The 22,834-nt window shown below is 37.0% G+C and overlaps 1 protein-coding gene across 4 annotated transcripts in view; it reads right to left on the bottom strand.

Moving 5' to 3' along the window:
- The window catches only part of LOC131049930 (glycosyltransferase BC10), a 148,265-nt gene that overhangs the window by 25,706 nt on the left and 99,725 nt on the right, over positions 1-22,834 (bottom strand). For 3 of the 4 annotated variants that reach the window (XR_009106820.2, XM_057984047.2, XM_057984034.2), the window contains exons 8-9: positions 20,526-20,591; positions 20,094-20,240 (exon numbers count right to left, since the gene is read on the bottom strand). Coding sequence is in view for 3 of the 4 variants with exons in the window: in XM_057984047.2 (XP_057840030.1) it covers positions 20,094-20,240; positions 20,526-20,591 (213 nt within the window). In the remaining variant the exon portion in view is untranslated. Of the gene's footprint in view, positions 1-8,315; positions 8,341-20,093; positions 20,241-20,525; positions 20,592-22,834 lie in introns of those variants that run through there. The other variant, XM_057984060.2, reaches the window with a different exon arrangement.

The following is a 22,834-nucleotide window of genomic DNA, read 5'->3' as shown; positions in this document are numbered from 1 at the left end:
CAATCTTGACCAAAAATCTTCATTTTCTCACCTAAAAACTTCCTTGCCTAGTTGGATTTCGATGTTTATTGCTCTAGGAACAAGGTTTTTCATGTCCAAGAAAGGTTAAAAAAGGGTTTACAAGGAATTTCGCTCTGGACCCTTTGGAAGGGTCAGGAGCGAAATTGCCTCTCTTGGCTCGAATCTCCATTCCTTAATGTTATCAAACACTTGTCAAAGAAAGATCATGTTCATTCCTCTTTTCAACATGCTTTTGACACTTCAATTCAACCAAACCAAGCAAGAAAAGCCTCCCATAAAGTTTTTCGCCTTGGACCCTCAGGAAGGGTTAGGAGCGAATTTTATGTTTTAGGCTCATTCCATCATTCCTTTAGCTTCAAATCACTTCTTAGGCATAAAACATCGCGTCCTTCTCCCACCTAAGTCATGAATAGCAAGATTTTATCTTGAATTTGCAAGAAAAGGGGAGGACTTGGAAATTTCGCTCTGGACCCTCTGGAAGGGTCAGGAGCGAATTTCCCTCTTGGCATCAAAACTTTCACTTTCAACAATCTCTCATCGCTCCAAGGCAATCCAAACATTGTTTTAAACTCACGCCTAGGCTTAGCTTTGCTCAAACTTTGGAGGAAAAGATAGGTTTTAAAATTTTCGCCCTGGGCCCTCAGCAAGGGTCAGGAGCGATTTTCCTTTTTTGGGCTTGGTTGCTCTTTGTTAGCCATCCAAATTATCTTCAAAGGAAACATACCTTTTCACATCCACCCCAACCATAAAAATCATTTTGACCTTGCAAGAAAAGGTGTTTTTGAGAATTTCGCTTTGGACCTCCTGAGAGGGTCAGGAGCAAATTTTGCAATTTTGACCAAAATGTTACACTTTTCACCTTGAAACCTCTTTGCCAAGTAAGATTTCATCTTGTACTGTGCTATGAATAGGATTTCATGTCCAAGAAAAACCAAAAAAATGTGTTTAAAAGGAATTTCGCCCTGGACCCTCAGGAAGGGTCAGGAGCGAAATTGCCTTTCCTGGGCAAAACTCCTTCATTCTTCATCTTCAAACAAGTTTGGGGGCTTCATCATGTTCATTTCGCCATTCATGATGCTTCTGACACTCCAATTCAACCAGGGTTAAGCAAAAAACATCTCCCATAAAGATTTTCGCCCTAGGCCCTCTGGAAGGGTCAGGAGCGAAATTTAGGTTTTCAACAAAGTCCTTCATCCTTTCAAGTTGAAACTTTCTCAGGCGGGTAAAGGGAGTTGTTCCTGTTCCATTCATGTCCAAAACTTGACCCTTTTTTATTGCAAAACAAGAGATATTCAAAATTTCGCCCAGGACCCTCAGGAAGGGTCAGGAGCGAATTTACCCTCCTTGTCCAAAATTCATCATTTTTCATGTTTTCAAACCTTCAAATGCATCAAGTGATGTCCAATCTTCATTCCAGGAGACCCTGCACATAAAAAGTTAACCAAAGTCGGTGGAAAATAAGCTCAAATGGAATTTTCGCCCTGGACCCTCTGGAAGGGTCAGGAGAGATTTCCCTTTTCTAAGCCAAATTGCTCAATTTTTAAGTTTCAAACCACCTCACAAGGTAAAGTCAGGTCATTTCCTAGGCTAAGAACAGGTTTCCAATTTCATCTAAGGCAAGAAAAAGTGTTTAGGATGCAATTCGCTCTGGACCCTTTGGAAGGGTCAGGAGCGAAAATTTGGTTTTAGGCATCATATGGCTCTCCAAAATCGGTCAAACTCATCCTTAGGCAAGAACACATAAATCCATCCTCAAACATGTCAAAACTCAGCCAAAATCGTGAAGGAAATCCAGTCTACTAAAGATTTTCGCCCTGGGCCCTCTGGGAGGGTCAGGAGCGAATTTGACATTTTCAGGCCCTTGATCCATTTCATTCCCTATTTAACTTGGCCAACTGGACTCCCTTTCTTCACTGACCATGCTTTAGCTTACTTAGACTTAGAAACAAACTGGACCTTACCCAGAAAAACCCCCCATTCAATCTAGACCTGACCTGAGACCTGTCCTATCCCTGACTTAACCAATTTGACTCTCCTGAAAGGTACACTTCATTCCAACAATCTTGAATCTTTAGGTAAACTAACAATTTTCCAAAATTTGGTTAGACTTAACTTGAATGAAACCCTAAAACTGAGCTTCCAAGGTTCAGCCCTAATCCAGCTAGCTCAAACAGACCACTAACTCACTCAAAATCCTAAAAGCAAAGAGAAAAACAAGCAAAGAGAAGGCAAACCAAAAAAAACAAAAGAGGGGGGCCCCATTCTAATGGGGCGATGTGTGAAATGGTCACAACAGGTTGTTACAGATTTTGTTCTGAAATTGTTTGTGTTGTCCTTGAATCTGACAGAAACAACAAACAGGAAACGTGTTTATGTGTCAACAAACAAAACATTCACTGTGGTTTCAGAGTAACCATAAAATCACATTTCATGATACCATTATGTCTTCTATCTCAGACTCTAGATTTCACGTGATCATTATGTTTTCTATCTTGGATTGTATCCTCATTAATGTTACACAAACTTCGAATATATTAAGCATTGAATTCGGTTGACGAAACAGTTTGATCTAACTGTTTCATTGAAGGTGTTAAGCATTAACAAGATTTCTAAACATCGAAGCAGTTATATTTGTGGAGTTGAAGATTATAATAGATGTGACTTGTTTTTTAATAACAATGTTTGTGTCATCGATGAGAAGAAATACTGTTTTGGTTAAGGAAGTTTAAAGGAAGTTCTAAACTAAGTATCAACTGCCAATCCATTCAGTTATAACTGGCTGCAGCTGTTAACTGTTGGGAACAGTTATCAAGTTGTATTTATATATGCATATGGCTCGTGGCTTTTTGGTTGTTGAAAAAGGGATATGAATGCTGAGAACAGATTAAAGAGAAGTCAATAATAAAATTGCAGAGAATTATGAATTAGAATGATATAATTCTGAGCAAAGATTTATGATCTAATTTCTGAGAAATAAATGAAGTGAATCTGTTAATATATCCTTGAGGAAAAACTAAACGAGTGCAAGGTGCTGCAAGGTCTCAAATCTTAGAAGAAGATTGAGGTATACAGTACTTATAACAATGTATTGATTGGTTCATATTGCATTAATTATTTCAGATTGTATTGATTGGTTCAGATTGCATTGTTTGATTCAGATTGTAAACAGCATTCATACATGTAATGTTTTGTTTGATGAAATTTTATTAAGCAATTGTGAACAGAACTTGTCAAAGGCTATTTATCAGAAGGTTGAAGTTGAGATCAAAATATCTGAAAGTTTAAGTAATTCAGTATTAAGTAATTTATGATTGTTGTGGAAAGACTATTGGTTAGTTGCAGATTTCATATTAACAGAGTACAGGCTTTTATCAAGTACAGATTTATATCAGATTCAGAATATTCTCTAATACAGTTTTGTTTCAGATATACAGAAACATCTTGATCATAACATTTGATTCAGCATGTCTACTACAGATTAAAACATATGTATTGTATTGCAGAGATACTGTGGTATTTAATGTTCAGATTGATGCAATAACTCTCAGTTTGTTTTTGAGTGTACAATAAGCACATTGTTAATTGTTTCAATTTGTAATTGATTGAAGTTTCATTTGTATATCCTTTGGGCTGGTGCCATAAGGATTCTGAGTTGGTGCTCAGATTGTGGAGTTAGGGTGTTGAAAGAGTTGGTGCTCTTAAGATAGGGGTTTGGTGACTCCTTAGGGTTGGTGCCCTTAAAGATTGTAATTGATTTTATCTGTGAGTTTGGATTAGGACGGTAGATCCTAGCAGCGTTACTCACCGTGGTTTTTCCAATCTTGGGTTTCCACGTCAAATCTTGTACAGTTGTTCCATGTGTGATTGCTTTACATTGTTATTTCAGTTTCAATTTAAAAGCAATTTTAGTTAGGAATTCAATTGATTAAAAAGTTTTAAGATTCATTTACTACTGATTCACTCATGAGCTCTTCAGGAGGCAGTTGGTAGTGATTATTCTCTCAAGTTCATTGGTTGATTGGTGGTGGTAATATTCAAGAGTTTACGGCTTCATTGCATGAACTTACTATTTATAGTATGTCTGTGGGTTGATAGAGGTGGACCTTACTAATTTTAGTAAGGCATTCAGATGGACAGGTTATTCAGTGGGTAAGTTGGCGGTGTCAGTAGAATTGATAAATGCCATTTATTTATGGAGTTATAAAATTATAATTATTATTAAGGTAATACTTTAATAATTATTATTATTAGTGGTGAGTTAATAATGACATATCATTAATAATTATATTGACTATATTTGAAGGAGATATTAAATATTCTTCTAAGTCAATATGATTATTTATTAATGATTGGGCGCCCACTTGTGAGACATATATTAAACATTTAATGTTTGATATAATTTAAAATTATAAAATAGGCCAATTGTTGGAAACAAGCCATGTGAAGGAGGGTATAAATAGCACTCAAAAAGCATTATATTTCATTCTATGTTATTCGCTTTTGTTGCTTGTGGAATTTGGAGAGAGAACCAGGGTTTTTCTGCCATTATCACTTTGGAGAGCGTAGCTGCTTCGAAGTTGTGCATTCTGAAGTTGTGAGATACCAGCTGAGGGTTGCCTGTAATTGATTGGTTCCATTCAGGAATCACATTGTGCATATTGGTGAAATTTTTCAAAGGTTCTACAAGGATTTGATGTGCTGCTATAGTACCCATGAACAATGACACTACAGTACCCGTGAACAGTAATTGCTACAATACCTTCCTCTTGGCACGTGGGGTTTATATCAAGCAATGATTAAAGTTAGTCAAGTGCAGATGGCATACTTATTGGAGAATATTTATTGGGGACTTTGATTACTAGTTTGCACTTCCAGAATTTGCTGTCATAATAGTTTTCAGACCTGCAGTCATCAACATTGAAATCCGGGTATGAAAGTATTGCATGCCAACTATTTGATTAATGCCTATGCATTTTCAATCATTGTAATCAGTTTAAAATGCTGCAATAAAAGAGTTTGGAGCTACATATGATTTGTTTGTTAAAATACTTCCTTGCTGTAGGTGTTTATTTGCATAGGTAGGTTGCTTGCCAAGTATTTGCATTAATGTCCCTTAGCTGTAGGTACACATCAGCGATCTTATTGCATTATATTTACCTTGTATTACATCCTAAATTCATTTCAGTCATTTGCAGACATTCATTTGAGTCCATTGAATGCATATTATCATTATCTTCATTGAAAACACCCAAAAAGAATCACCAATCAGCAAGTTCAGATTTCGCAAGGCAAGTGTTTGACAAAATTCCTAAGGGTAGAAATCAGTGATTTGAGGACAGAATTAGCAAGGGACATTTCAGTGATCAAGAGTGGCAGCCTTGAAACACCTTCAACTAGTTAGTAATAACAATTTGTACATAGTATTTAAGAAGTTCAAGTAGGTAGCTTTACATATTATATCAATAAAGACTGAAGCATGAAGACCTTAAGGGGAAAATTGTCTTATTCATAAAACTTCACGATTTTCCTATCAAGGATCCAAGTAAAACATAGAGAGTAAGATGTGGTAGTGAAGATAAAAGATTTAATAAGCTATCCACCCATTCTCATAATCAAGGAATGAAGGCTTTAAGAGCGTACAGCATACTGAAGCTGTGATCATAATACATGAAGATCTCTTATGCACCGATCGTGTATAAATCCATATCAGCTGTCAAAGGAAAGATTATGAGGATAATAGTCCAACAATCATTCCTCAATTATTATCACTGTGTAATAAGATAAAGAATATCGATTACCATCATGGATTTGATCAGCAAGATGAGGTTATGCCAATCAGGAAATTTATCGTTGTCATCACACTGCAAAGGAGAAACAATATTGCTTAACCAACTGGTTAAGAACAGCAATCTACTAATTGGATGATTAATCATCCAATGACCAGCCATTCCAAGTGATAGTTAAGGATTAAGCAATCAATCGATTAGCCTAACAAATATCGATTCATATTTTGATTGAGGCATTAACACATCCGATCAGCCACTAACCAATCAATTGGTTAACTTATTCAAAATAAACAATTATGTGAAGGTGCAATTAGGAGGGGAAGAGGACATGTCCATTCCAAGAAGAGATACAACCCTTCAATCCCATAAGCTATTTAATAAGGATCAATACTCATTCCAACAATCATCGGATTTTGTCTTTGTTTATTATTTGTATCCATATTTGGATCTGCTCAATCAAGCATTTGCCTTTGGCACCAAAAAGGTTGCATAAATCAAGAGATAAATCAGAAATAGCACCACCATAATTGCATATTCCCAAAGACCAATCAGACACAACAATATAGCATTCTTGCTATCAGCGAATCAGAAGGAGGCTCATTGCATATCTCACATCAATACATCAAGAAGAGTAGAGATCTCCATATATCTGCAGATTGGAACATCTTAACCTTGTATAATTCCTCAAGTTATATCAGAAACAGCAGTGATAATTCCATCCAATCTACCAAATTACTATTTGCAGATTATATAATACTTATATTATCATATATTTCAGAATTGATATACTGTCATTCTATTAGTATTTGTTATCAGTATTGTAATATTCATAAGGATTTAGAGTTTCTTATAAGAAGAAGTCTCTTGCTATTGGTTTTGTGAGTTAATTGTCCCTGATTCCTAAGAATTAACATAAGGGGACATTACAGCTTTTCATTCCCCCATCCAAAAATCAACTTTTGAAAATGTTTTGTCTGTTTACCTCCAAGTCCTTTTGATATAGTGATGCAGCCACAAATTGCTGGACTAGAACCAGAAATTTGCAAAGTCAAGCTCTTCGTACAGAAGATTAGGCGAATTCATTTCCAAGTGCAGCAGTCTCAAGCTTAGCACAAGGCACATATGGCATGACAAACACAGCATAAAGCACAAGTTCCAAGTTGGGGACAAAGTTCGGTTGTACTTAAGCAAAGAGAAACTCCAAGGACAAGCCAAAAAGATTAAGTCTTAAATCACTTCAATATAATCCATTTGAAATTCTTGAGCAAGTAGGTAAGAATGCTTTCAGATAAGAATTGTCTCTATACATGAAATTGTATTAAGTTAGCAATGTAGAAAACAGTCATCTTTGAGCCTTCCTTGTTAGATCAGGAAGCACGGTTGTTGCCTTCCACTGAAAACCTATCAAATTCTCAAGAAGAATAGGACAAGGATGTTGTTTCGCAGAAGAAAGAGAGGGTGATGATGAGAGGGGCACAAGAGACATGGTAGGTTGTATTCAAAAGATTAAGGTGAGCGAATTGTTTCCTCATCTATTGAGTTCCTGATGTGGAGCAAAAGCCTCCTAAATTTGGTGTTATGATCCAGAGCAGCCAACATGTTCACAAATCACTTCTCTAAGAGAATCATCCAAAGAATGGTTGCAAGGTAATATGACAAATCATACTGGAACCATAAGTACTCTGAGTGATCTGAACACTCAAGATGCTGCCAGTACAAAGGGTCATCAAAAAAATTTCCAGCACAACTTCTGTGTGTGCTCTGTTTTCTGATGTGTTCTCAGTCTTGTTCATACTTGTGGATTACTTTTAGATTTGAGCATCTTGAAATATCTCAATAAAGGCACATAAAGAATGTTTTCTGAAGTATTCTGTACAAAAACAGAAAGCAAATTTAAATCAGCAAGCTCTCAGGTTTGTTTAAGTCTTAGATATGAATTAAACCACCATTTACCAATCAGTAAAGGAGTGGCTGACTTCCTCTAAAATGTCAGAATTAGCAGGAGGTTTTGTACACACTTGGATTGCTTCAATCATGAGGATTGGGCATAAAGGCAAGCAAGCATGCTATCCTTTTAGGGGATCCCCACCCCACTTCCATTGCATAACAATGAAAACAAAAGATTTCTTCTTTTTGGATTTCTGCAATTGACAATATGAAGGTGCTCCTCCAAAGTGTGCACACAACTAGGTAAGGTGTTATTGATGCTTAGACAGGATTCTTTGAGCCTCGAGTCTTCAATAGGATGATTTGGAAGCAGACAGAATAATTGAACATTTTTAAAGCATAAGATGCTTCAAAAGATGGCCATGCCCAATTCTAGTAGTCGAATTGGTGATCACCAAATCTCATTCATATCATAGTGTGGAATTTCTTTACCGATGCAAAGTGTACCATCTTGATCCTCTCATATCTTGGTTTTCTATTGATCTCTTGATCTCTCATTGCCTTTACAATGCCTATTGCTAGATTTCATACTATTCATCCTCTTCCTGATCTTGGATCAATCCTCTATAGTAGTGTTTACCTGTCACTGCAGCCACCAACATTCATACTTCATGACCTTGCAAACCCTTTTTTATTGTCCATAAATATGCAAGAAGTACGGCTATTAATAGAGATGAAGATAAATCTAATATTCAGTATACGAAAGCTTGCAAAATAGATGCGGTCTACTAATATATTACTTTTGAACAAATTCAATCTCCATGGTGCAAAGATGTATGAGAAAAGGGCCTACATGAATTGAATTAATAATCTACAAAATTATTTGTGTGATAGGTGTGTACTCTCCTATCTGATAAAATGAATACTTGAAATATTGAACAGAATTTATATTGCATACCAAATAGAGGAGTAAGAGTATATATTTATTTGCACATGAAGTTATTACATAAGTAGACAAGAAATGATTAGCCAAGGATCAAAGTCAATCCGACTAGATCATACTGCTTTCCTTGACAATACAAAATCTGTTTAAAGGATCTGGCAATCGCCAAGACAGGAATAACTGAGTAGGACAAGCTTTTGAAGAGAAAAGAAACTTTAAGGATCTAAATGAAATGATATATACCAAAATTTTAACTCATATTAGCTATTTAGGTGTTCAAAGTGGTATATCATAGCATAAACAAATCAAAACAACAACAAAGGATGGCAAAAGGCACCATAAACGGAGAAGAACCACAATATGAGCAATTAATGCTAATAACTTCATGTGGATGAACCTTGAGACTCTGAAATTGACACTTTCCTCAGAACAGCCAGCTTAGACACCCTTTTCAGAGAATTTAGGATGGGAAAAATGGACCAACAGAGTAAACAAATCATTAACTTCATTCCAAGTTCCAACATTTCATCATATTCAATCCTCACAAAAAGCGTAATACGAGGGTCCTGAAAGCAGAAAAAGGGCATGGCACACTACAACTTTGAATTTTAGTCATTAGGTATCGGTTACCATTAAGACTTAACGCAACTTGAATGGAGGCTGACTCTAAGTACTTATGCCTTGCTCCCAAAGGCTTGTTTCCATGTCATAAATTATTATTTAGATTTAGCATTAAAAAGAAGATTACAGATCACTGTCTCCCTCTAAATGTAAGTTTGTTGGAATTCTGATATATGTTCATTTGTAAAAAGAATTTTTCATCATGCCCCCAATAGTCTCATACTCAGTTAAGATGGTTAAATGTCATGATGGCAATGCAGTCTGTGCATGCATTTATGGGCAATAACCAAGGAATTTGTGAATATAAGGTGGTGACTACAATGTATCGCATGATATGATATTATTATGGTATGGGGATGACTACCCTGCATAAGTAAGGTTCTTTGCAGAAATGATGTAGTAGTGAAAAGAGCACCCCTACACTAAGTCACAAGGTTTGAATTCGACAGCCATGAAATTCGGATGAAATTCGACAAGGGAAAAATTGGGGAAAAAAAATCGGATAAAATTCGCCTTATATAATTTTGTTTATTTTTAAATATATGTATACTTATTATAAACTATCAAAATAGCTTAGCATTGCTAAATAGATTTGAAGTCATTATAAAAAGATGGCACATTTATAAAATATAAACTATAAGAAACATGTGAAATCATTAAACAAAACATTATATTGTCATTAAGTAATTGCTTAACATTGCTTAACATTATAGATTTGAAGTCATTATATTATCGGGCAATACTGAATACGGATTATTATGAATACTGAATATGGATTATATGAATACCAAAACATTAAACATTAAAAATTGGGGCAAACCAAAACATTATATGAATATTGAATACGGATTATATGAATACCGTCGGGCAAACCAAAACATTAATAATTGAAGAAGCCTTCCTGAACACGGTTGTTGGCAATGATGGAGGAGGTATGCACAGCAACAACGGAGGAGGTATGCACGACAGCGCCAGCAAACACAGAGATAACCCGCCACAAAACACAAAGAACCCGCCGCAAACACAGAGAACCCACTGTAGACTCGGAAATCGCTGCCGCAGACTCTCTGTAGACTCAAAAACCCTAAAAAAATGCTTTTCAAATTTTTCCTTAAGTAAAAAAAAATGATGTCCTTGTCTGTACGAATTAATGGTCGAATTTAAACAATTTTTTTATAGATGTTTGAAATTAGATGAAATTCGAACCTCATCCATGAAAATCGCCGTATTCTGTGACTTAGCCCCTACACATCAGACTAGGGAAGCATATGATGGTGGTGACCCCCTTTAAATGACCATTTTTATCTTTTTTTCTCTCTCACTAGAGTTGTACATAGTTGTCTCCTCTAGAGCTATCCTTAAGCTGGTATCAATTGCATATTTGATTCCGGTTCACCCTTAGGTTGTCAATAGTGTTTGTGATTTGTTTGTCTTGCAATGATCGCATTTCAATTCCATCTAGGATGTTGTATGCATGGGAGTCATATGACGCATGGGTGATAGATGATACTGCATTTACACTTCTGAGGGAAAGGCTGAACTCCTGAATATTGAGGAGCTCTACCCTTGATCAAGAGGCCTTGAATAAACTCATGCATCCCCAGTAAGAATGGAAGGACTGTGAAAGTATAAAATGAGCTACTCCAATTGGACCATAAAAGCTCATTGAATACTGCAAGACTATGAAGGACCTAATGCTGCTGTCTTCCCAAACAACACCACTATAAGGGCTGATGACATGTCCCCACTCTCTTGGCTGTCAGCTAGATGTATTACGAGAGTAATTGGTAAAAATTGAATATATTAAATGAATGATCGAAAGATCATTATAAAGAATTTACAAAAGGATGTTTCTAAAAAGAAACAATCGTAAATAGAAACTAACTAAATATTTACGATATATTACATAATTGACCATTAAATAAATATAAAAGATATTATTCTAACACCCTCCCTTAATGATCAATCTATCAGCTACACCAAGTTGCCCCCTAAATTGTACAAACTTGTCTGGGCTCAGAGACTTGGTGAGGATATTTGTTGTCTGAACATATAGCAACTGAACTAATCCGTCTTCAACCAACTTCCGAATGAAGTGACAATGAAGTTCAATATGCTTGGTTCTCTCGTGGAAGATCGGATTTTTGGCCAGTTTGAGCACCCCCTAATTGTCACAGTAAAGGGGAGTAGGACCTACTTGAGACATTTGCATGTCTAAAAGCATCCATCGAAGCCAAACTGCCTCACAAACTACCTTAACTGTTCCTCAATACTCTACTTCTATGGAGGAAAGAGCCACTACCTGTTGCTTCTTGCTAGTCCATGTGACTGCACCAAATCCCAAACTGAAAACATACCCAGATGTTGATTTTCTATCATCAACGGTCTGCGTAACCAGAGAGTCGAGGATCATGACTTCTGTTGTACAGTTGTCCAAAATCAAAAGTGCCCTTCACATAACGCAGCACACGCTTTGTTGCTACCCAATGATCAGCCTTTGGAGTTGTCATGAAGTGTAAAATGTAGCTCATTGCAAAACTAAGATTAGGCCTAGTAGCAGTAAGGTAGATGAGACTGCCCACCAATTGCCTGAATGCTGATTCGTTCACCACAGGTGAGTCCGATTTGGTTGTCAGCTTCACCCCTTTCTCCATAGGTGTGGATGCAGGTTTGCAGTCTTGCATCCTAAACTTGTCCAACAAACTTCAGGCATACTTAGACTGAGAGATGAAGATACTACCTTCAGTCTGCCAAACTTCAAAACCTAAGCAATAGTGTAGAAGTCCCAAGTCTGTCATGGCAAAGGATTGACACAAACTTTGTTTGATTTGATCGATCAAAAGTGTCGAACTACCAGTGACAATGAGGTCATCAACATAGACAACAAGAATAAGAATATCATCACCAGTGGTTTTGACATACAGATTCGAATCAGATGGACTCCTCTAAAAGCCATTATCTATAAGGTACTTGTTAATTTTGATGTACCAAGCCCGAGGAGCCTGTTTCAGGTTATAGAGTGCTTTCACCAGTCTGCACACCTGATGTTCTTTTCTAGCAACCTTAAACCTTGGAGGTTGAGTCATATAGACCTCTTCCTGCAACTCACCGTTGAGGTTTGCACTCTTAACATCCATTTGATGGACTTTCCAACCAAACTGAGCTGCTAAGGCAAGGACAAGCCGTATGGTACTCATTTTGGTTGTAGGAGCAAAAGTCTCCTCGTAGTCAATGCCTTCCTTCTGCAAGAAACCCTGAGCAACGAGATGAGCTTTGTACTTGTCAAGGGTTCCATCAGCTTTGTACTTAACTTTATACACCCATTTGAAGCTAATGGGCTTCATCCCTAGAGGGAGATCAGAGAGGACCCAAGTGTTATTCTTCAAAAGACTCTGGTGTTCAACTTCCATAGCCTTTTCCCACTCAGATCTCTTTAGCCTCAAAATATGTTTGAGGCTCAAAAATACTATGAATGTTGGACATGAGAGCAAAGTTGGCTGTATTTTGCTGCTTAATCTTATTTCTGGAAGATCTAGCCTCAATGAGCTCATCAGGACGAAGATCACTGATGGTCTTAGCCCACCATTTAGGCCGGAGAGTAGAAGAACCAACATCAGATGCAGAAGGAATAACAGGATCTGGAACAGGGGGAAGATTAGCATCATCCGAAGGAAATTCAGGTAGTGCATCATCAAATTCAGAATCTGCATCATCCCTCTCATCAAGTGAACCAAATGGAAGACGAGCACCTAAATCAAAAGGCTTCAAAGGCTGATCCTCAGAATTCGGCTCAGACGAGGAAAGCTGAAATGGTCCTTGGTCTTCATCAAAGACAACACCACGAAGTGTCTACATCAATCAGCAAGTAAGCCTTGTGGTTGTCACCGTACCCTATAAACATAAGCTTCTGACTCTTGGAATCCAACTTGGAGTGCTTGGCATCTGGAATCCAAGCATATGCTAAAGAGCCAAAAACTTTCAAATGACTGATCCTAGGTTTACGACCAGTCCAAGCTTCCTCAGGAGTTTTCCCCTTAACAGCACGTGTGGGAGACCGATTCAGGAGATAGATTCCAATAAACACTACTTCTGCCCAATATTTTTTAGGAACATTCCTTTGTTCCAACATTGACCTAGCCATTTTTGTAATGGTGTGATTGCGACGTTCTACAACGCCATTTTGTTGAGGGGTGTATGGTGTGGTTAACTGACGTTTTATGCCATGTGTATCACAGAAAGTGGAGAAAGAAGTAGAACAAAACTCACCCCCCATTATCAAACCTAAGAGTAATAATAGAACGACCAGACTCTTTTTCTACTAAGGCCTTAAATTTCTGAAATACAGGAAACACATCTGATTTCTATCTTAGAAAGTACACCCACATTTTACAACTGAAATCATCAACAAAAAGCAAGAAATACTTGCACCCAATAACAGAAGGTGTATTCATTGGACCGCATACATCAGCATGGACCAATTGTAGTACCTTAGAGGCTCGCCATGAGTCACCATCCTTGAATGGTGTCCTGTGTTGCTTCCCACCCTAGAAAGCTTCACAAACTCGTTGATTTTGAGTTTGAATTTTAGGTAGGCCATGTACTAAATCTTCCCGAACAAGCTAAGCAAGGTAGTGAATGTTCAGGTGACCATATCGCTGATGCCAAAGACTGTTGATAGAGGAGGATTTAGCTGCAAAAGAATGCTCAAGAGAATCACTCATATCCACAAGTTTGTATAAACCATGATCCTTGATGCCAACAGCTACAATAGTGCGATATGCACAATCAACAATCAAACACTTGTGTGAACTGAAGATCACATCAAGTTGAGGAGAATGCCGCATAATCTGACTCACTGGGAGTAGGTTTAGTTTCATGCCAGGAACGTAGTATACATTGAGGAAAATAAGATTCCTCCCACCAGACTGAATCTGAACATTGCCTTTGCCGACAACGGTATACTCTTCACCTCCTCCAAAAATGATTGAATCGGTAAAGGGATAGAATTTTGTAAATCAATCATGCCGATGAGTGAAATGTCGAGATGCACCAAAATCTATATACCAAGCAGAAGACTTCACATGGTCTACAGGTCTTTTAGCCATGAAGGCGTAAAAGGCAGACTCTCTGCTCTGTGTGCTCAGCAACATTGACTTTAGGCTGAGACCCTCCCAGCTTCCGTTGTTCAGACACCAAACGATTGCGACAATCCTTGATCATGTGGCCATATATATGACAATAGTTGCATCGAACCTTCTTCTTCGAACCATCCTGAGATTGACTGGGACCTTTCTGCTAAGATGACTAAGATTTGCCTTTATCCTTGTGAAAGTATTTGGCTGCGAATGCTTGCTCAGTGGAGGACGAAGTGGCACTGCTACCAAACTGTTGTTTCCAACAATCCTGTCGTAGAAGTTTGGTGCACAACTCTAGAAATTTCAAATCAACATTCGTTGAAGTAATGTTGAGAGTTTCTATGAAGTGCTCATAGGATTTAGGTAGACTCTTCAGGGTTATAACTACCATATCCTCTTCCTCCATTTTCTTGCCAATGGCTTCTAGTTGATCCCAAATGTCCTTAATCTTTGTCAAATGCTCTTGTGAGAACACATGCTCATCCATCATGATAGAAAACAGTTGGTTCTTTAGGAAGAAAGAACGACTTTTATCAGATGTTTCATGGAGATCCTTCAGAATTTTCCAGATCTTTGCAGTCGTCTTGTAGGATGGCACTTGCGACAGCTGATCATCAATAACAGAAAGCTTGATGAGCATGACCACTTCTCGGTTGCGCTCATCAAACTTTTCCTGATCTTGTCCAGTTGTGGTAGGACAAGTCCCTTTTTCCAAAACAAGATCATCAAGGCGGTGGTGTTCAAAAATTGTCATCATCCGCTCCTTCCATGTGTTGTATTTTTTGTCGTTGAATCGTTGACTGCCCTCCAACATGATGTTGATCAATGACGCCATTGTGCACACTTTCTGAGGCACGGAAAAAGAAAAAAATTCTAAAAGGCGAAAAATTGGTTGCAAAAACAGAGGCAGAATTAGGTACAGACTACAAAAAATGCGAGTATGGATGCCATGAATCCCAAGGCACGTGTTGTGTCGTTTTCACACATCAACCCATTGCAAATGGGGAACCCCTACTTTTTAGGCCTTCTTGGTCTTTTGTTTTTTTGATTTTGGGGTCTTTTGGTGGCAGTCTTGTCAGTTCCTTTGCTTTGTGAATGTTTGGGGGTCAAATTGATTAAGTTTGCCTTTCGTTTGAATGATTGTGGCCAAGTCTAGGGCTCGTTTTGTCAATTTTAGGGTTACTACCTTTAGCCCTAGATTTTAGGGGTTTTGTTAGGGTTTTGAAAAAAATTGAGCATGGAACTGGAATCAGGACCCTTCGAGGAACCTCCCAATAAAATTTGAGCGGACTCGGGGCTTAGAAAGTTCCTATTTTTTTAGGGATTTTACTGAGTCCCGGAATGTCTTCATTTTGCCAAAAATCAAACTTACTATTTTTAGTAAGTTTCTATTTATAGTAAGTCATCCTATGTCTTGTTTTGGGGTCTAACAAAGACGTTCCAAAAAATTTCTATTCTTGGAAAGTTTATTTTTGACAGGGCCATTCAGGCAGACGATCAAGATCAAGCATTCACGACTACTTCCAATTCGGGAAAGTCAAAAAGCAGACAGAATCAAGCAAAATTTGGCTAAGTGTTGGCATCCATCCCTAAAGTGGAAAGTTTGAAAATCACCTTAGTCTGAGAAATCCACTTCAAAACCCGAAATGACATTTCAGTCTGAAGGAGATCAAAGTTGGCCAAGAATGGAAGGAACAAGTGAAATTTCGTGACTGAGTGAAATCCACAACTATTTCCCAAGGTAGGGCGCCAAAAGCATGGAGTCATGGAAAATTCGAGATGGATGGGATTCCATTTCCAAGTCAAAATAGCGACCATGCCTCCTTCATAGCAAAAATCCGCCCCAAGCCAAGGTAGGGTGCCAAAATGAGGTATTCATGGAGAGATGGAAAAGTGAGAAATTCGAAGGCAATGTAAGTTTAGCACCCATGCCAGGTTGAGGGTACCAAAGTGGATGATGCATGGAAAAAATTCATTTCTCCTAGGCAAAGTCAAAACTCCACCCAAGAAAGTCTAAGGCGCCAAAATGGGGTATCTTTGGAATTCATAAAATTCAGTGAATCCTCAGCCTAGGCAAAATTCCGCCCCAAGTGCTAGTCAAGGCACCAAACTGAAGACCTCAAGGAAAATGAACAAGGCATGAAATTTCTCCTTCAATGAAGAATAGCGCTCATGCATTGGGAAGGGCACCAAAAGTGATGCATCATGGAATCCATGGCAAAGGTAAAGAGTCCCTCCCTAAGTTAAAACAACGCCCATAAGTGGAGTTGGGTGCTAAAACCCCATGCTCTTGGAAAAGCAAGAACAAATGTGAATTCCTTAGCCAAGGCAAAATTGCGCCAAACATGGAAGGGCGCCAAATAGAGGTATGCAAGGAAAACTTAAAAATGTGGAATTCCTCAACACCTTCAAAAATCTGCCCAAGACATTTGCATGGCACCAAAGGGAGGTCAACATGGAAAGTTTAAGGAATTGTGAATTCCAAGCTCAGGTTGAAAGAGCACCCTAACACCAGGAGGAGTGCCAAATTCATTACATCATGGAGAATGAGAAACTCTAGGATTTCCCTCTCCAAGGCAATTGGAAGCTCATAACACGTGGTAGAAGCGAAGAAATGATGAAATTCCACCATGCAAAGAGAATTCCACACCCAAGCTGAAAAACTGAGGAAATTATCTAAGGCATGAAAATCCGAGGGGTCGGGAATGGAAGGAAAAGCAAGAAATCCCCTCGGAAAAAAATTTAAAAATTCCATTTTAGACACCAAATCTCATCCAAATTTCAAAATTTTTACAGATTTAGATTCATGAGAGATTTCTCTCTCCTGGACCTGGGTCCTAAATTTTAGGAAAGTTCCTAAAAAATAGGAGATGGTGGAAAAATCATTGAAAATCTATTCCGGAGCAAGGCAAGTTCAAAAAACATAAAGAAAATGCTTCCAAAGTCAGAGATTCTCCCTAAGTTTTCTCTCTCCAGGGGTTTCTCGCCAAGTGGCAGTCAAATCAACACATATTGAATTAATGGCAGATTCCTTTTGCATGCAACTATCATGTCCAGGAGATGATGGTGCATTTATGGCTTCGTGGTGGTGCACTTATTACAGGAATATTTTGACCAAGTGGTGGACCAGTCAATGCATGTTAAATGCATGAAGAATCTTTTTGCATGTAGCCGCTATATTAATGATTCTATGACACATTCCTACCGCATGTAGCCGTCGCATGGAGAATGATGGTCAATTATATCTGCATGAGGAATATTCATGGTGTTTTGGGCAAATTTGATGTAATGGGGGTGCTAATGCACGAATGGATGCCATTTTTGGGCTTAATTGAATTAATTGTATATGGGCTTAATGGGTATTAAATGTTGATTCCCACCTTGTTCCATCTTGAGTGGAGAATCTTTTAGGGAAAACCCTATTTAGGGTTTGCATGTAGCCAAGGCCAGAGGCCTATATAAAGGGGTGACCCCCTCATTTGTAAAAGAGGGAGACTTGTATGAAATTGTTGCAATAAGTTTTGAGATAATAACAGTGAAACATTATTCTTTGATGGTGTCCACTTAAGTTATTTTTTCAAAGCTTGCATGGTTTCACCTTCCTCACTTGGAGTAGAAGTAGTATAGTGCTTTAATTTCAATTGAGAATGTAATGGTGTTTGATGAATTTCCATGGTTCATACTTTTTGCATCTTGTTGATTGTAAGTTGCAGTGTAAAGTTAGCCTGAGCCACCAAATTTGTGCTAAGTTCAATTGTGAATAGTCGTTTGGATTGCATCGTGTTGGGTATTCAAATGCACTTTCTCAATGTGAAAAATTCTTCATCATCCTCAAAAGATTGAACCGGTTCTTGTGGAGTTGTAGTTAAATTTGGCGAAGCAGAGCTTGGTTTATTTGGAATTTGTCCACTAAAGCATTAACTATTGATATCACTGCCCTTAGGAGTAGATTTAGATCCTTCTAAACCCTTTCACCTTTATTTTCAGTTCATTTTAGTTCGTTCGAAGCAGAAACAGAAGCATAATTGCCATATCTGATGATGGAGTTCCAGCCACAGTGAAGAAGTGAAAGAACGATCCAAACAAAAGGCCCCTTGGATTACCAGCAATCACATCAACCAACTGAGTCACGTCCATGCATAAAGGAACCTTGGAGTCGATTATTTGAACTCACGAGAATCTTAGCATACAATTGTACTTTGATCAAGAGAGAGTGAAGTGACCATTCAAAAACTTTATTCTGTGTTCAACGTTGTCATAAAAAACACGTCAACAATACAGATTTCTGTAGACCCAAAAAATTCTGACGAAGAACCAGAAAAATATGGGAAAACCCACAAATAATCTACTGTCAAAAAATAAGTCTAGCAAAAATCTGAGGAATTTTTAAAAAAACCTTAGCAATCAAAACACACAGATCAGGTTTCTAAAAAAAAGAAATTCAATGCAGAAACCCTAGGTCGTATCTGAATAACAAAGGCCCAGAAAATGTCAGAATTTGCAGAGAAATTGTCCCAAGTAAGAACAGAAATTGTGCCCTAGCCAAGGAATATGCTGGGCGCCGAACCAAATCTCTGTAAATCACGCAAAAAAGAAAAGATGAAACGCAAAATTTGCAGAGGCCGAAAGAGATAAGCTATCGCGGATTTAAACAATCTTCATGCACAGAGAAAATACCAAGTCGCGGGAATTTCAGAAAATGGCGTTGCGAATGAAGATCGCCAACAACGTGACCAGAAAAACCACGTCGAACGCAAAAAACCTTCAACACCGAAAAAGATCCGTCGTGCAGAAAAAACCAAAGAAAAAGGTCGCGTTGCAGGTGCAGGGGAGGAAATCCCGTCGCACAGAGGTAACAGAAGGTCGCAGTCAAACAGAGAAGATGCGAAATCATGTTACGTCACATTGGGTTGCACAAAATGGCACGCTACACAAAGAAATCGCGTCAAACACGACCCTGCAAAAGAAAAACGACCCAGCAAAAACGCAATTTCCAAAAAAAAAATTCCACCCAAAAGCATAGAACAATTGTTTTTCAAATTTCTTTAAAAAATTCCTTTCGAATGTTTTTTGAAAAACAAGATTATTTTCTTTACCGCTCTAATACCATATTACGAGAGTAATTGGAGAAAATTGAATATGTTAAATGAATGATCAAAAGATCATTATGAAAGAATTTACAAAACGATGAATGATCGAAAGATCATTATAAAGAATTTATAAAACGATGTTTCTAAAAAGAAACGATCGTAAATAGAAACTAACTAAATATTTACAATATATTACATAATTGACCATTAAATAAACATAAAAGATATTATTCTAATAGGATGGACCATTTGACAGAAGACTTTGCGAACATATTTGTCTAAGTCTCTATTAAGATTTATATGCTATATTGCATTGAGTTTATTAACCTTCATTTATTCTTTGTTTACCTCTTTGTTTACCTCGTATCTCTCTCTCAAAGGTATGGGGATAGAAAACAATAAATAATTTTGGCATCCAAAATATTCCACATCACATAATGTTTTCTAAAGAACTGTTATATAACTGCAAATTTAATTCTCGGATATGAAATTTTATTGAATACAAAAGATGCTATCATTCTTCAAAAACAATTCAAGAAAAACACCCAGAGCAATATTTTGAAGGGGCAAACTAATAATACCAAAATCTAATTAAAACTTTGTACTGTACCTTGATCTTCTCCACAAATTTTCCATCAACATCTGAATGTTTAAATGTGACAGGGTGCCATCCTTGCATGTCAATTTTGCTTTTAGACTGATTCCAGAAAGTGTAGGTCAGGGTCCGGCGCTCAAGTTCGTCTTCAAGACCTTTCATCTAGATATGATAAATGAAGCAAATGAGTTAAAAGCAGTGTTGAAAGAAAGAAATCAACAACAGTTAGAAAATTCTCAAAAATAGCCTCTTGAATTTCTTTTGATTCCCCTTATATCACAAATTTAACCAAAAAAACACACTCCAGATTACAGTTGTATAATTTACTTTCAATAAAAAACAGAGTGACAGCACTGTTTCCAGTGGCAATAAAACACATGTTCTCAGTCCAAGATAAAGAAAATCAACTGCAGAGGAAAATGATTAAAAAAGAGAATTAATACTCACAGATAGCAAAGTTTGCACATAATGTTCATCAGGTATACAGTTATGCTCTTTTTGGACAACCGCGGGCTGGCAATAGACAGGAATTAAGAAGGGCTAAATTAGTGATCAAAAAATAGTTTGAATGTGAAATGTCAGAGGAAAAACATCATCTAAACATAGTCTTGAATCTAGACATCATTTTCAATATGAATAAAAACCAATGCAGTTCATTCAGAATCTAAAATCTAAATGTGGATGCACAAACAATGTATATCTCAAACACATTTATCAACACACATATTTGTCTCATTATTATATTACAAGTCAATATAAATTTATATAGGCATTTGAACACCAGGAGGACTATTGTTGGATACTTAAGTGAGAAGTCAGATACCTTGCTATTTGTCAATACTCAAGACCGAAAGAAGACATTCGCATGTAAGAAAATAATGCTTTGAATACATGGCATATCCTTACTACCACTTGTTTTTAAGGATAAACAACAACTAATCTTCCAACATAAACTTAAGTAATTAAATAATATATGAGAAGATAGGATGGACAACTAAATTCAAGAGAAATAGATGAGACACAATCATATTTATTTCAAGAAGGATGCCAGCATATTAAGATATTCTCTATTGATCAATCAATAGTAGATAACTAAATAGTGATCCATAAACAAGCTGGATATTCCACTATCTTATCAACATAAATCTCTAATGTCTCAATAATGTTTGACTGATCTACTTGTTCTTGAACGGAATTTGCATAAAAAATAATCCTTAAGAGTCCTTAAAATGAAGTTGTTATCTGCAAAACCATAGCAGCAAAAATCTTAAGGGGAAAAACTTGCCAAACCAAAAGTATAAGAGTTTCTGAAAAAAATGGGAAAAGATTGGATTTAAAAAAAAATAACTATATTATTATAATTTTTAAAATCCATATATTACTATAATTTATTATTATATTATAATAATAAAATTATAATACAATGATATAATACTATTATTTTATTATAATAATATATTAATATTATATTATAATATGATTAATTATATAATTATAAAATATAATTATAATCATATTAATACTATTGTTACATTAAAATATCAAAGATAACAAATTGACGAAAAATCCTAGCAGAAATAGCAAGTTAAAATCATCTCGCAAACAAACTCTACCAAAGCTTGCTTTATTATCGAGGGCACCTAGGGGTGGGTCGAAAAGCCAGCTCAATAGCCTAGCCAAATCAACATTTCAAGCATTAGGAGGGATATTCCATTCGAAGCCCGTCCCGGAAATGGACATTGGTTCAGCTGGTCAGCAAAATCACAATGTCATCATTTAGGGTTTTTCACAAGCCAAAAACTTAAAAAGGTCAAACAGAAACATTTCAAAATCAACGACTAAAGTCTGAAACCCTGTCAAAATCACATTTTGTTCCCTACTGTGATTGAATCTGAAGATCATCAAAATTCGTAAGGAAAATGGTCAAAATAATTGGTCAACAATTTTATATGAAATCACGAGTTTTGAGGGGGAAATAATGACCATTCTAAAAGTTTCATGACTTGCCAATTTTTACGATTTTTTGCTGATTTATGCTTCTTTGTGCAAAACAACATTAAGAAAGTTTGTAATGCTTATAAGATAGCATCCACATTGTTAAATTTATGAATCAGAATTAAAATTTATCTTGTTCTATGTATTATCTATCACTGAATTGTTGTATAAATCTGATTGCCAACCACGATATACTATATTCGTTTACGGTCATCTATCACCAATCTGATAGCCACGGTCTATGATTCGTCTCTCTGTTCGATTCGGTCTGACAACAGTTGTTTTGCACGATATATTGTTAGCTGTGATATGATAACGACCAGATATTATTCACCGTGTATGTGTTCTATATTCTGTTTGACCTGAGAATTGTCCACGATATATAAGTGACGAGGGGGTGACTCTTTCCAAGAGTCCCCACCCTAGGTAAATGCACGAAGGATAGTGACTTTCACATAAGTTGCTTACTAACTGATGTTTGACTAATGCCCGGTCTAATGTCTAATTGGACAATTTAGACAATATACGATATGCAAAATACATCGATTATAATATAAGCATGTTTGCATATTGAACAAGACAAGAATTAAATAGATAATCATAATACAAATAAAATGTGCAAGGCCGATAGGCCATTCACACATTTGGATTGGCTAGAAGGAGACCGACTGACGCTATATAATCAACACTCCCTCTTAGCTAGGGAAGAACCCTTCTACAAGTTACATCACCTCATTGAAGTGATTGACCACAATGGCTAC

Source organism: Cryptomeria japonica, chromosome 5, assembly GCF_030272615.1.
Source record: "Cryptomeria japonica chromosome 5, Sugi_1.0, whole genome shotgun sequence".
NCBI classification, from domain to species: Eukaryota; Viridiplantae; Streptophyta; class Pinopsida; order Cupressales; family Cupressaceae; genus Cryptomeria; species Cryptomeria japonica.
Note: the sequence above shows the minus strand (reverse complement) of the source record. Positions and strands in the feature narration are given on the sequence as shown.